General features: G+C 42.4%; 1 protein-coding gene across 1 annotated transcript in view; it reads left to right on the top strand.

Annotated features, from left to right (window-relative positions):
• Positions 1 to 12,240, top strand: part of LOC146839175 (uncharacterized) — a 67,737-nt gene extending 55,497 nt beyond the window's left edge. The window contains exon 2 of the mRNA XM_085603189.1: positions 8,963 to 12,240. Within this exon, the coding sequence (XP_085459315.1) occupies positions 9,580 to 10,839 (1,260 nt within the window). The 5' untranslated portion in view covers positions 8,963 to 9,579 and the 3' untranslated portion in view covers positions 10,840 to 12,240. The remainder of the gene's footprint in view (positions 1 to 8,962) is intronic.
• The last annotated feature ends 4,086 nt before the right edge of the window (positions 12,241 to 16,326 follow it).

Below are 16,326 nucleotides of genomic sequence, written 5' to 3'. Positions count from 1 at the left end.
AGTTGACAACACAGGAGGCAGCCACATCGACTGTCCTCCCTTGGACTCCAGAACATACACACGCTTTTGAAAGCTTAAAGAAAGCTTTATGCCAAGCACCTGTCCTAGCAACACCATGTTACAGTAAACAGTTTACACTCTTTGTTACAGAACGCGAAGGTACTGCCTTGTCAGTACTCACTCAGGAACAAGCAGGATCATACAAACCATGTGCTTATTTCTCTAGTACATTAGATCCAGTAGCTCAGGCACTTCCAGCGTGCCTGAAATCGGTGGCAGCAACAGCTTTAGCAATCAGACAAAGCGATGCCATAGTGCTAGGACATCAATTGACAGTACAAGTACCACACGCAGTAGAGGTTCTCTTGAACCGCACACAAACACAACACTTGACTATAGCGAGACTCACCGGTTACGAATTGACATTGTTTCAGCCACACATAGAAATCAGACGTTGTAATACGTTAAATCCTGCCACACTGTTACCAGTAGGCGGAACAGATCCATTGGCACATGATTGTGTCGAAGTCATTACTATCACGACGAAACCCAGACAAGACTTGACAGATATCCCTTTGTCAGATCCAGACTTGACATTGTATGTAGACGGGTCATGTATGAGAACAAGTACAGGAGAGTTAGTGGCCGCTTACGCAGTCACAACAGACACTGAAGTCATTGAAACAAATTGTATTAACACTTTGTCAGCTCAAGCAGCAGAGCTCACCGCTCTGACACAAGCCTGTATTCAAGCCACAAATAAAAAAGTCAACATATACACAGATTCACGTTATGCATTCGGAGTCGTCCATGACTTCGGCGTACTGTGGCGAGAGAGAGGTTATTTAACTTCTCACGGTGCCCACATCCAACACGGACCCCTCATTCAAGCCCTATTAGACGCGATTCATCTACCTACTGCAATATCGATTATGAAATGCAAAGCCCACACAAAAGTTACCGATATCATTTCTCAGGGTAATGACCTAGCTGACAGAACAGCTAAACAGACTGCTCAGAATCAGACTCACACAACTGACATGACAAAGACAATAGTTCCGACACCAACACATTGCATGACAGTTAAGGATCCCGCCCTTGATGTAATTGACATACAGACACATGCTACACCAGAAGAAATAAAGAAATGGACTGAATTAGGAGGGATCCAAACAGATCAAGGATGGATGACGAAGGAAAAATCTATATGGTTTCTTCCCGACTCAATGGTCCAAGTCATCATTAACACAATACATAGTCCAGCGCATCTAGGAGAAAAAGCTATGCTAGACAGCATTCAACACATTTGGTTCAACAAACACTTGCGAGCCGCAGCTAAACAAAAAGTTCGTACCTGTATGATATGTTGTCAGTTTAATCCAGGTAAAAGCATCCCCGTAGAGCAGGGTGGATTTCAAACCCCCGATCATGCTTTTGAAGTCCTCCAGATGGATTATATCCAGATGGAACGATGTCGAGGATTCAAATATGTTCTCGTAGTTGTCTGTGCTCTTTCCCGTTGGACAGAAGCATACCCGGTTTCAGATTACACTGCCCCGACTACTGCCAAACAGTTAGTTCGAGAATTCTTCCCACGGTACGGTTTACCACGTGTTGTCTACTCAGATAACGGTCAGCCGTTCTCATCCGAACTAATGAAACACGTTTCCCTTCTATTAGGCTACCAATGGAAATTCCACTGTGTCCGACATCCCGAGGCCGCAGGTCTCGTGGAACGCCACAATCAAACTCTGAAAATTAGATTGTCCAAAATATGTAGAGAAAAAGGAGTCGATTGGATAGTAGCCTTACCAGTTGCGCTCTTTTACATGAGAATGGTAGCACATTCTTGAACAGGGCTATCCCCGTACGAGGTGGTCTTCGGTAGACCACCAAATATGTGGGGGACGCCTATACCTCGCAAAATCACTGATGTTGACTGTAATATGCTGACAGATTACCTGGCTTCCTTGATGTCTGCACTACAATCTTGTCGTTCACAGGTATCCGCAGCTTTTCCCGACAATACTGAGGTGAAGCCCCATGACGTGGTTCCTGGGGACCTGGTGCTGGTCAGGAATTTTGACCGGAAGACCCAACTGGATCCTAGGTGGAAGTCACCGAAGTTGGTTCTACTCACCACAAGGACAGCCGTGAAAATCGAGGGACGGAAAGGGTGGTTGCACTCGAGTCATATCAAGAAATTTTATGGACTACCATCCAGTGTAGATACTCAACCCTGTGTTCCCTCACAGACAGACTCAAAGCTCCCCTTGGCTGAATTAACAAAACCAGAACTTTACAAACTAAAATTGAGGTCTAGTAAGTCAGACAATTTGATTGTTTAAGTCCTCTTCAAGGTGAATCGGTTGAATTTGTCTCTGACATGTATCCTCTAGACCGGAATAGAGAAAGAAATCATCAGATGCTGCTCAAGAAGCATGCGTATTGTAAATCATTTCGTAGTCACTGCACAGTAACATTATTAATTTTGTTTTTTCTAAGTCTTCTGATCATCATTGTCAGCATACTATTGCACATGTATTGCCCTATTCCTAAGCGTGCTTACAATATAACTGCAGAACATTCTTTTAGTGAATTACCTCCGCATGAGTTGTCCTATAGATTTGCGCTGCGCAACAACACATTCATTAGTATTTTACATCATTCCCATCAAACCAGCAATGCCACAAATTGTTGGATATGTGGCCGACTCCCTCCCTATCAGAACTATAAGGGAGTTTTGCCCCTCTTTCCCTATCCGTTCACACACAATGGCTCCTGTGGAGCATGGTTTAGTTTGATTAATTCCCTAGATTCAAATTCCGCAGTTTATCAAGACAACTGGGTATGGGGAAACCTGAACTTAGTTTTGCTTAAAGTCTGCTACCCTAACAAGGAGGGACTTCCCAAAAGAACAGGAACTGATCTAGAAAATGAAGTATATGGATTAGGTAATTTTACACTTAACCTTATGATCCTGAACGTTGAATCTGAAGCTACACCAATCTTGCCCGCCATGTCAGTATTCCCAGTAAAAGGGGAATTATGTGTAAGAAAGAATGGTTCCATACACATGGGCCATAGTAAATGCACTACTGTAATAAAATTCAGTGATCAAGGCAAGTCTACATTTAGAGCTTCCCGTCATTCCTACTTTATATGTGGCCAGACCGCATATATACGTCTACCTCTAGATTGGGATGGTACCTGTTACATAGCATTCCTTCTGCCACCTGTTTTCCTAGCTCCTCCTGATTATCATAGAAATACCCATTTAGTACACAATAGACAGCAGAGAGATCTCCCAATTGTAGATTACACTGAAACAGCATGGGAAAAATACACAGATTTCAATAAAGGATTCTTTCCCTATATAGGTACAGTCACTAATAGTAAGCTGATACGTAGATTAACCAGAACCCTTGAAGCAGTAGTGAACAAAACTATTTCCGCCTTAGGCAATTTAACAGAAGAGCAGTCTGCTATGCGGATTGTTGTGCTTCAAAATCGTCTTGTCCTTGACGTCATCCTGGCCGATAGGGGCGGAGCTTGTAGGGTCATCGGATCAAGTTGCTGCATTTTCATACCAGAAAATTCGCCGTCAGTATATAAAGCCATAACTCGCCTTCATAAGATTGTAAGCCAGATACACCAGAGTCCAGGCACCTGGACTTGGTCCGGTTGGTTCTGGGGCGTGTTGTCAGCCTGGGGATGGAGAATCCTATCCTTCCTAGGTATTGGCTTTCTCATACTATTCAGTTGTTGCTTATGTCTACAATGTGGGCCAGCGATTTGTGGTCTGTGTGCCACCTCGTGTATCCCACATCCAAGTTTTCGTTCGAGATCCCGGAAGAAGAAAGAAGAACAAATGATGCTATATGAACAGATCGATGGATTGATGAAGATCGATATCTCCTAAGGGTCCGAAGGGGACAAGGAGGGAATGAGGAAATATGAATTTTGTGATCAGTTATGTCCCCTATCGTAGACCCCAACGGCTCCATGTGCATGCTATAAGTACATGTATGTTCCCTCCTGCTCCAGTCTTGAAGACGCAAATATATGTGCGTCCACCGTCAACATGTCCTCTTTCAGATCCGCCATGAATGGGTCAGATATTCCATTCCTAAGTATGAAAGGCCACCGACTTTATGTGGTTCACTTGCCGCATTTTACAGATTCAGGCGAGTAGGCCCGAATTCTGTCATCAAGCCTTTTCCTGCCTTCTGCCTCTGAAAGCTCCAGTCTGAGCCTGCATCTGTATCCATGAACTTTGTCCTACTCCCTGCGCGGCTAACGGTGCCTGATCCAGCCTGTCGCTTGCCAAAAACTGTATTTCACCTTCAAGATTATCTCCTTCGCTCCTCATCCGATGCATTCCTGTCTAGTAGTTTAGGTAAACATTCCTCCAGCTACCGTGCACAGGTCCAGGCCTCGCTGCCCTCATGCAAGTAATTCATAGCCCCGTTACCATGGAATATTCCTACCCCCTCGCATCTAGTGTAGACACTTAGACGCTTGTACACGCACTAACAGTCAGTATAGTCAGTATAGAATAGATTCTGTCCTAAGAGACCTCTCTTTTTGGATAACCCAGTTCTTTAAACATAGGATATTAGATATGATTTGGGATTAGGTTGACACGACCCCCAGACTTCTGTCTCCACATGTAGAGCGAAATGTCAAGTCCCCTTCACCCTCTAGTTGCACGTCAATCACACGTCATGCGGCTGCGCGCGCATCTCTGCCAACTATTTCTGCTGACATTGCAGGATTCTCTTATGGATCCACCCACTTGTGACATCATGTATGATGACGTTTATTAAATTACGCCCATGTACCGCCTCTATTAGATACGTATGCACCTTTTATCTACACTATCAGCTGTTACGCCTCTTGCATCTGTTTTACTGTAATGTATTTTCTATAAAACTGCCTATCTGTCAATAATGTATGTCCTTCCTTCCTGAACTTTCGTGGTGATGGAATAGAATGCCTACAATTCGAATTGTATTCCTTTGTATAGGAATAAAGCCTTTTAAAACCTCTAATACCACGGATTCTGCCTCTTATATTTACTGAGTTATTCTTAATAGACTTTACCGCATAAAAAATAGTACCGGTAACGAAATATTTACCACACTGGAGCAACCAGATCACCGTCAGAAGCATAGTGCAGTGCACAATAAGTCAACCTGGGGAATAACTAACTGCCAGAACCCACAGTAAAACAGAACAACCTAGCAGAAGCAGCATGCAAATATGATTAGTGCCGCAAGTCCTGGCCAATCCTGACTCTGCTCCCTTGCTGAAAGCAGCGCCAGGATTGGATCGGGAAGGTGGACCCAGTGCTCATTGTGGGTGCAGGGAGCTGCAGCTCCCCATCCCCTCCCCTCACTATGCACACGTCAGTCAAAGATGGTGATAGGCCTCCAGTGCGCACGGTGGCCATCCTGTCATGCGCACTTTAAAGTGCGAGTGTGTGGCGAGGTGGTGAAGTATTGTATTTTTAAGCCCCACCCATTCATCACTAATCAACCCGGTTCTGACAACTTATGGCCAATAAAAACGCACAGCGCCTGCTGGCAGAAATCTTTTTTTAAACTATAATCTTATTTTCATTACATTTGGTGGGTAGGGGGAGCAAATATAGGGAGAAAACACCTCTGACGCTCTTATAAAGGAGCCGCTGCTATCAGGTCGTTACCTGACTTCTGCTGAACCCTGCAGAGTGAGAGCGCAGACAGAGGGGAGTAGGGGCGCAGAAGGACAGGAAATGAGGTAAACATGAATATAAGAAATATGGAAAGGTAGAAATGCTGCATCACCTGTGGACAACTGACACCTCCTCCAGCTCTGCCTAATGCCCATCCAGTCACAAAGTGGCATCCTGGGCCCCAAACGGACATCGTCATGCCAGATGTCATGTAAAGGCAGAAAAAGGGGAAACATGATTAATATGCACACATCTGTTGCGGGAATATGTGAGGTAAATTATTGGTCATGTTGGATTCTCTATATGGACTAAATAGCAGATATCGTAAAATTTTAAATGATATGAATCAATGTTTGTTTGCCTTATCTGCGCGTATAATGTACATGACGGGCCTTACAATGAACCCCTTGTTCTGTTTTACACAAAAGCCCCAGAAGGAGCTGCATCTTACAGAACTTTATCTACTTTAGGAAGAAATAAAGACATGGGCCCGTTTCACAAAGGTAAACTGAGACGAAAGTCAACTTTACGACTTTCGGTATTCAGAAACGGCCTTTAGACTTTTGTCTCAGTTGTACGAAAGTTTTGGTCTAAAGTGTAGCTAAAACTAGATTTTTGCTCTCAGTTAAACTTAAGACCAAAACTTAAGTCAAACTTAGACAAAATGTTAACTTTACCACTCGTAAATGCCCTTTGTGAATACCGAATGTCATAAAGTTAGACATGTGTCTCAGTGTACCTTTGTGAATACCGAATGTCATAAAGTTAGACTTGTGTCTCAGTGTACCTTTGTGAATACAGAATGTCATAAAGTTAGACTTGTGTCTCAGTATACCTTTGTGAATACCGAATGTCATAAAGTTAGACTTGTGTCTCAGTGTACCTTTGTGAATACAGAATGTCATAAAGTTAGACTTGTGTCTCAGTGTACCTTTGTGAATACAGAATGTCATAAAGTTAGACTTGTGTCTCAGTGTACCTTTGTGAATACCGAATGTCATAAAGTTAGACTTGTGTCTCAGTGTACCTTTGTGAATACAGAATGTCATAAAGTTAGACTTGTGTCTCAGTGTACCTTTGTGAATACAGAATGTCATAAAGTTAGACTTGTGTCTCAGTGTACCTTTGTGAATACCGAATGTCATAAAGTTAGACTTGTGTCTCAGTGTACCTTTGTGAATACAGAATGTCATAAAGTTAGACTTGTGTCTCAGCGTACCTTTGTGAATACAGAATGTCATAAAGTTAGACTTGTGTCTCAGTGTACCTTTGTGAATACCGAATGTCATAAAGTTAGACTTGTGTCTCAGTGTACCTTTGTGAATACCGAATGTCATAAAGTTAGACTTGTGTCTCAGTGTACCTTTGTGAATACCGAATGTCATAAAGTTAGACTTGTGTCTCAGTGTACCTTTGTGAATACAGAATGTCATAAAGTTAGACTTGTGTCTCAGCGTACCTTTGTGAATACAGAATGTCATAAAGTTAGACTTGTGTCTCAGCGTACCTTTGTGAATACCGAATGTCATAAAGTTAGACTTGTGTCTCAGTGTACCTTTGTGAATACCGAATGTCATAAAGTTAGACATGTGTCTCAGTGTACCTTTGTGAATACCGAATGTCATAAAGTTAGACTTGTGTCTCAGAGTACCTTTGTGAATACAGAATGTCATAAAGTTAGACTTGTGTCTCAGTGTACCTTTGTGAATACCGAATGTCATAAAGTTAGACTTGTGTCTCAGTGTACCTTTGTGAATACAGAATGTCATAAAGTTAGACTTGTGTCTCAGTGTACCTTTGTGAATACAGAATGTCATAAAGTTAGACTTGTGTCTCAGTGTACCTTTGTGAATACAGAATGTCATAAAGTTAGACTTGTGTCTCAGTGTACCTTTGTGAATACCGAATGTCATAAAGTTAGACTTGTGTCTCAGTGTACCTTTGTGAATACCGAATGTCATAAAGTTAGACTTGTGTCTCAGTGTACCTTTGTGAATACAGAATGTCATAATGTTAGACTTGTGTCTCAGTGTACCTTTGTGAATACCGAATGTCATAAAGTTAGACTTGTGTCTCAGTGTACCTTTGTGAATTGGGCCCTTGCTTTTCAAAGTTGCCTTTCAGGGCCTGAACTGGGCGCTGTAAGCTGCACTAGATTAAGGGAGATTGACAGAAGTTATTGCGATAGGAAACCCACCTCAACTCACAATAACGCTCCAAGCCTCCAGGTTAAAAGAAACCAGAAATGTTTGAACCAAGGGAGCTACTGACAGTGTCAAAGGTGACTTAACAAACAGCGAGTTAAAGACAGGAGTTGGCATTTGAGCTGCGCAAGTGTGAACAGGAAAGGAATGAGAAGAAGTGTATCAATGGAGTAACTTTTTTTACATACTTTCTGAACAGTTTCCTTTGTTATGTACTTCCCTAAGAGTTACCTTTGTTATACTCTTCCTGAAGAGTTACCTTTGTTATATACTTCCTGAAGAGTTACTGAATTAACAGCAGCCCAGCCTGATCCCACTCTTTTTCCACAATCTGTTCTTGTTTAAATAAAAACTTGTCATTGTGCATCTACCTTAAGCTGTACTTCTAGCATGTGGGTGCTCCGTGACCTCCCTTTCTTTTCTAAGTTACTCGGTGAACACTGGTAAATCACCTCTTTTTCAGAACTTAATAAGATGTGACGTGATCAACAGAGCTTTTAGTTAAATATCCATGTATGATGAAATATTCCCTGCTAAGTTTTAACCCCTTCCCTGCTGATGACGGAACCACTCCGTCATGAGCCACGGTCGCGCTGTGCTCATGACGGAGTGGTTCCGTCATGCCGTGGCCGTTGGCTGCCGCTCCGCCTACGCGGCGCGTTTTCCCCGCCTGTGCGGGTGCGGAACGTAAGTGGGCGGCGCCGTGACGGAACCACTCCGTCATGAGAACAGCTCGCCCGTGACTCATGACGGCGTGGTTCCGTCATGAGCATGGCGGCATCGCGCTCACTGAAAAACCCCCCAGCGCTGCGGCGGAATTCGCGCCGCGGCGAAGGGGTTAAAGATGGTAAAGAAGAGATGTTTTTTACAGCCAGTTTAATATTGTGAATTCCCATTCCATTGTTTCCATTTATTAATTTTATATATCTTTACATCCAGCAGAAAAAATGCCTCGGATTCATGAAATTATTATGGATAATGAAATTGAAACTCAAAATCTGCAAAAACCTGTCTCCAACAATGGTCTCTGTTTTTTCAGGAAAACATCAGTGCAGTCGACGATAGAGGAACCTGCACATAAATTGACAGATCCTGGATGAAGCAGGCAAGGGCAATTCAGCGGATGTAAGAGTGTGAGCTGTGCACCTCCACGCCACAAGACGAAGAAACAACCTCTAGAAAATTTTGGCAACAACAAGTATAAACAAGTGACCAAGTGACCAAAACCAGCTTTGATCATGGGATCGGTATGATGTGATTACCGCAGTGCTCTGTTTTCTGAAATGATGACAAGCCATCATTCCGTGCTCTAGGTGTATTGTAAACTCTTTCTGGCCAAACCACAGTAAACAGAGAAAAGCACAACAGAGCGGAGCCAGACAACTGACAGGTAAAGGAAAGAGAAGTTCTTCTATCTACAATACAACAGACTGTCCCAATTTGTACCGGCCAGAAGGAAGATACATCTTTACCCGCAAGCGTGCATAGCCATAATCCTATCTAAAGGCACAATCGCCTACAAAGAATCCTCATACATATTATGAGTGTGGAAAATATTTAATGGCTATTGAATATTATTATTAAATCAGAAATCAAACGTGCAAAAAACCACACACATACAGTACATTTTAGAATAACACAAGTGTTTTTTCAGCCATGTTGGCACTTCAGGAAGCACAGTCTTGGGATGTAGATGAATATATACCAGACCTACAGACGCCAACCAAGATAGAAGAATCATACACATTTGGTGAGAGCTTTAATTTCTCATCCCTATTCAAGCGCCATCAACGAACACACGAAGGAGAAAAAACATTCAAGTGCAGTGAATGTGAGAAGAGCTTTAGTCAATCAGCACACCTAAACGAGCATCAACAAACACACACAGGAGAAAAGCCATTTAGGTGCAGTGAGTGCATGAAGAGCTTTAGTCGATCACTACACCTACAGAAACATCATCGAACACACACAGGGGAAAAACCATATGATTGCAATGAATGTGGAATAAGTTTTAGTTTCTACGCAACATTATGGAGTCATCAGCGAACACACACAGGGGAAAAACCATTCAAGTGCAGTGAATGTGTGAAGAGCTTTAGTCAGAAAGTATCTCTAAAAAGTCATCAGCGAACACACACAGGGGAAAAACCATACCATTGTAGTGAATGTGAAAGTAGTTTTAGTTACTCTTCAGTATTAAGGAATCATCAGCGAACACACACTGGGGAAAAACCCTTTAAGTGCAGTGAATGTGGGAAGAGCTTTAGTCTGTTAACACACCTCAAAACACATATGCGAACACACACTGGGGAAAAGCCATACAATTGTAGTGAATGTGTGAAGAGCTTTTGTCAATTATCTGAACTACAAAAACACCAACGAATCCACTCTGGCGAAAAACCTTACCATTGCAATGAATGTGGAAGGAGCTTTAGTGATTCCTCAAAGCTTAGGATTCATCAGCGAAGACACACAGGGGAAACACCATATCATTGCAGTGAATGTGTGAAGAGCTTTAGTCGATTATCAATCCTACAAAGACATCAACAAACACACACAGGCGAAAAACCATACCTCTGCAGTGAATGTGGAAGTAGTTTTAGTGATTCCTCAACTCTCAGGATTCATCAGCGAACACACACAGGGGAAAAACCATTCAAATGCACAGAATGTGTGAAGAGCTTTAGTCAGTTAGGGAACTTACAAAGACACCAGCGAACACACACAGGGGAAAAGCCATTTAAGTGCAGTAAATGTGTGAAGAGCTTTAGTCTATCTTCATATCTCCTAAGACATCAGCGACTACACACAGGGGAAAAACCATACCAATGCAAAGAATGTGCAAAGTGCTTTAGTTGGTTATCACAGTTACAAAGACATCAGCAAACACATAATGGGGACAAACCATACCATTGAAGTGAATGTGGCAGTGGTTTTAGTGACTCTTCAGCATTAAAGAGTCATCAGCGAACACACACTGTGGAAAAGCCATTTAGTTGCAGTGGATGTGTGAAGAACTTTAGTCAGAATGCATAGCTAAAACGTTATCAGCAAAAACAGACAGGGTAAAAAAAACATACCATTGCAATGAATGTGGCAATAGTTTTAAACAATCTTCAGCATTAACAAATCATCAGTGAACACACAATGGGGAAAAAAACATTCAAGGGCACTGAATGTGTGAAGAGCTTAGTTCAGTTATCAAACCTCCAAACACATCTGCGACCACACACTAGGGAAAAAAATATACAATTGTAGTGAAGGCGTGAAGAGTTGTAGTTAATTATCAGAATTACAAAAACACCAACAAACACATGCTGGGGAAAACCCATACCATTGCAATGAATGTGGAAGGAGTTTTAGCGATTCCTCAAAGCTCAGGATTCATCAGCGAAGACACACAGGGGAACAACCATATAATTGCACTGGATATAGCAGTAGGTTTACTGACTCTTGAGCATTAAGGATTCACTAGCAAACTCACACAGGATTCAGTTGCAGTGAATGTTTGAAGAGCTTTAGGCAATTATCAGACCTACAAAGACAACAACAAACACAAACGGGGGAAAAACCATTCAAGTGAAGTGAATGTGTGAAAAGCTTTAGTCACTTATCAATCCTCCAAACACATCAGTGAATACACACTGATACCATTTCAATGAATGTGGAAGTAGTTTAGTGAATCTTCAGAGGCTTGGGGAGGGGGTACACAACCCCCCTCCCTAATAGAAAACTGCCTGTCATTGGGGTCCCGCAGAGATGTGATACCCCTTCCATAAATAAATGAGTGCGGCCCTGGGTATGGGGTTGCCGGGGCTTGTAAAGGCTTGGAGATTGGAGCTGCACAAAACACCCTAAATAAAAAGAACAACAAAGAAAATACATGAGAGGCAGGAGCCGCACATTTGTTATTTACTGCTCCTTGAAAGGGTGCCCCATAATGCCCTGCAGGGTATATTTAAGCATATTTTTACATGGTGGTTTGCCTAGAAAGCACGGGGGAACACCAAACATTTTAATAATGTTGTGGAGGAGCTGCATGGAGTGCAGCAGCCTTCAAACATCATCTTTGAAAAAACTGTGAAAAGTTCCCAGGGTCATTGAATCTATGACCCCCGGAGAACTTACCATATTTTTCAAAAACACTCCTAGCTGGAGCTCTATGGTCTTCACTGGGAGTTCGAGGCTCTCGTGTTTTTTTTCTGATTCCCTTTTGTGAGCTGAAAAAATGTTAAAAGACTCAGAGACATGTAGGTTTTATTAAAAAAATATGTTTTTGAGTGTTTCTTTTAACATTTTACAGACCACAAACTGCTTTGATAATATAAACTATGTGAAACAAAAGACTCTCAAACGTGATTTTTTAATATAAAACTTTATTAAACATGTTTATAATTGTCACTATTATTAAACATTGCAATGTGTGGATTACTGAAATATACATTTCACAAAAGCACTGGTGATTTTTATAGAAAGATGATATATATATATGTATATATTCCTATATATTGATATGTTCACCCCTTGATGAAGCCAATAGTTATTGTTATATTTGGTGTTGTGACTCGTTAACAAAATCATTAGTTTGGAGGCAGGGGCTGGCAGCAGGCCCTGCGTTTAACCTCTTTCCGCGCACAGTCAAAGGACGTGTGTGGCGGGGGTTGGCTTTACATATGGTAATAAAATATAAGTCTTTATGTTAAAAAAAGCCTACAAATTCTCTGAAAAAAGTAAGGGATAAAGTGGCGTTATAGTTATGAGTTGTAATTATGTCTTGCATTACATGGAAAAAAACCTTAGAAATTCACATAAAGAACTAAGGTTAAAGTGTTGTTATAGTTAGGTGAAAAGTTCTGTATCAATGTAACGTTTTAAACTAAGAAAACACTCAAATTCCACAGTTATTATTATCTCTAGTAACAATAAATATAACTCGTTCCCTAAAGTAACTATAAGTAATACTCTCACCATGCACAGCTAATTACCCCACATATTACATCACTCATGGCATGTCCTGTAACATCATTGCTATCATCACTGTAACATTTGAAATGACATCATTGATAACAGAGCTGTGCATGGCGGGGCGTGGGTCGCCAATATAATAATAAAGCATCCTACAGTAACGTGCGTCATTTAGAGGCAGCACAGTTTCTGACCACTAGATTTGCAGACATACAGCTTTACTGATAAAGATATAAAGCACCCTAATGATAATGTATAGAAGTTGGGGTTCAGTGAATATCATTTGTACATCACCCAGTTAAACTGTCTTGATTTGTTTTTATCCTTTTGAAATCTTTGTTCCCATCACACTTCAGAATTGCAAAATAATGGATTTCCTTTTGCTTTCCATACTGCTGATATATTCTGAAATATATCAGCAGGTAAGAAAGGTGGCGGTATTTATATGTTGTTGTGTGTTACAAAATATGACACCCACCAGCCTTTCCTTTCACACTCCACATACACCAGCGAGATTGTCACACAGTTCACCTTAAAAACTCCTCTCGCTTTGGAGTCAGAGCAAGAAAAGTAAACACCAATCCCCATGTTAACAGAAGGAGCAGGATTTGTCAGAAGAATTATCCTAACGTTTGACATCTGCATTTAACCCCTTCAGTGCCCGCCCCTTTCCCCGCCCTGTGCCGGCCATTGTATTAGCGGGCGGGGTTTATGACGAGCTGGTCTCGTCATGGGCACAGCGCAACCGCGGCCCATGACGAGACCAGCTCGTCATGGGCATTGAAGAGGTTAAAGCACAGCAAATCTGACAAGATTATTACAAAATGTAAAGGCACCGTTATTTATTACTCTTTTGCGACCCACGAGATATTGGCTGGGAGCCAAAAAGAGGGGTTGTAACCCAGTTTGGGAAACGCTGTTCTATAATATTGTTGTATTAATGTAATGGACTATGTATTAATTCTAAAATAAATGTTAATTGAATCATTCACACACTTTCTGTAAACTCCAGTGATTTTCTTATTTATGGGCAGAGGGGGCTTGAGAGGATGTCTAGGGTCCTCTTCAGGGAGGTGTGAGTGGCCCGACCTAACACTGTTGGTCTGTCAAAGCCTAACGTAGAGTGCGAGGAGACTCACAGCAGGAGGGTCTCAGTCTCAAAACAGTTTTTCAATAATTACACATTCTCACTGATCAAGGTAAGTGACTGGATCTGGTACCCTCCCATATCCATGTTGACCACTAGCTGGGTGAGTTCAGCATACATTGGAAAATCAAAATCTCATAATGTGAAGAATAAAGGCAGGAGATTCACGTAAGCATTGGAAAGGAGAGGGGGCAATACCAAGTTCTGTGTGGCTCCCCATAATCAACAACTGCAATCTAGAGTGCAAACATGTATACGCTAACAGTGCCCTTTTATGAAAGAGGCGAGCTGCGCCTCTAATCTCTGCATTTCTCTCTGTCGAAGCCACCTATTCAATGCCCTTTCCAGTAGCACCTGGATAAGAACAGTAGGTGAACATTAGACTCCTTCTCAGTCAAACACAACCTATTCTACAACCCACAGCAGTCCTTCTAGGAGACTGCCGGGTGAACGTGAGGCACTCTCTAATAAACCTGATCTCTTTTACACGCTCCCCTGCAGCACCCATAGGAGACTACTGGATGTGCGTGAAACACTCTCTATTAAACCCAACCTCTTTTACACGCCTCCCAGTGATCGTAGTGCGCTGTATGCATTTGGGGCGGGTCTCTATAGTGATTGTAGAGCATGGTGTGCGTCTGGGTGGACCGCTATCATGATCGCAGAGCGCGGTGTGCGTCTGTTGGGACCTTTATCATGATTGCAGAACGTGGTGTGCATCTGGGGGGGACCTCAATAGTGATTACGAAGCACGGTGTGCGTCTGGGGGAGCCTCTATAGAACAATTGGAAGATTGTTTGTGTGCTCCACACGATATATCATGCACCTGGTGACATTCTGCTCTTCTTACAGCAAATTATGGAGTCCATTTCCTCTTGCGCTGACGTTCACGCTAGCCATATCTTCCTTGGAGATTTTAACGTTCACTGGAACAACACAAATGATTCCCTAGTATGCTCTTTTAAGGCTTTCCTCTCTGACCTCAACCTCATCCAGGCCTGCAATGGTCCCACCCACAATAAAGGCGCCACCCTTGACCTTATCATAGCTAGAGACAACATTATTCTTCTTGATGACATTATACCTTGTGATTGGTCGGATCATCACCAAATCTCTTTTCACATTTTGGAAAAAGTCCTGTTCAGACAAAGGCAACCGCTTAAAACCGAAGAGCTTGTTCGCAATCTGAGAGACATCAACCTCAATAATCGATCTACCATTCGCAAGAACTTGCTTCAGCCTCCCCCCAACATATCTAACGTTGACGACCACACGGATCACTACATCAATTCCATGTCAAGTATAGTTGACTCCATCAATCCCATGCAACTCGAAAGGATTCCAACCAAACAATCCCAACCTTGGTTTACTGAATCCATAAACGAGGAATGTCGCAAACTTAGGCATTCTGAGAGACTTTGGAGGAACTCTCCATCCACGAGAAGCCTCAAGCACTTAAAGAGGTTGAGAATCGCTTACAACAAACACATTCGCAGTGCGAAATCAGATCACTTCAGAATCCTACTGGACAGCGCTAAAAATAGACCCAAGAAACTGTTTGAAATCATCCAACAAGACTCTCATACCATAAACCACATCTCGGCACCCATGACCTCCTACCCTGGTGAGGAAGATTTTACCAGTCTGGTTTCAGAGCGGGGCACAGCACGGAAACAGCTCTAACCCACATAGATGATGACACCTTGAGATCCCTTGTCTTCTGATCCTGCTTGACTTGTCCTCTGTATTTGGCACTATTAAACATGAAAACCTGATTGCTCTTCTTCAACACAGGATGGGGTTATCGGGCCCCGTCTTAAATTGGTTTGCCTCTTTCTTATATAACCGTACCCAAAGAGTCGAAGTTAACCAATCACTTGCTGCCAGTGCCCCGGCCACGATTGGAGTTCCTCAAGGCTCTGCGCTCTCTCCCACACTCTTCAACCTTTTTATGGAACCTCTTTCCAATATTCTGAACGAATCCAACATTCAATACCATATGTACGCTGATGATACGCAACTTTAGCTGAAGATCTCCTCTCCTGACGACATAAAAACTCTTGATGCGCTTTGGAAAACACATAATCATCTGTTGCTAAACTCCCTTAAAACAGAATTCCTTCAAATTTCCCCGCGCAACCACTCGGCTCCTACCCAAAACTGGATCAATCAACTCTCTGCACTCAACTGCACCCCGCAAGTTGTTGACTGTGCTAGATCTTGAGGCATCACCCTGGACAAATACCTAAACATACAAGCTCACATTAGGGTCACTATTAGGGGTGCTAATC

Source organism: Triturus cristatus, chromosome 4_2 (genome assembly GCF_964204655.1).
Source record: "Triturus cristatus chromosome 4_2, aTriCri1.1, whole genome shotgun sequence".
Classification (NCBI taxonomy): domain Eukaryota; kingdom Metazoa; phylum Chordata; class Amphibia; order Caudata; family Salamandridae; genus Triturus; species Triturus cristatus.
This window is presented reverse-complemented; position numbering and strand designations above follow the sequence as displayed.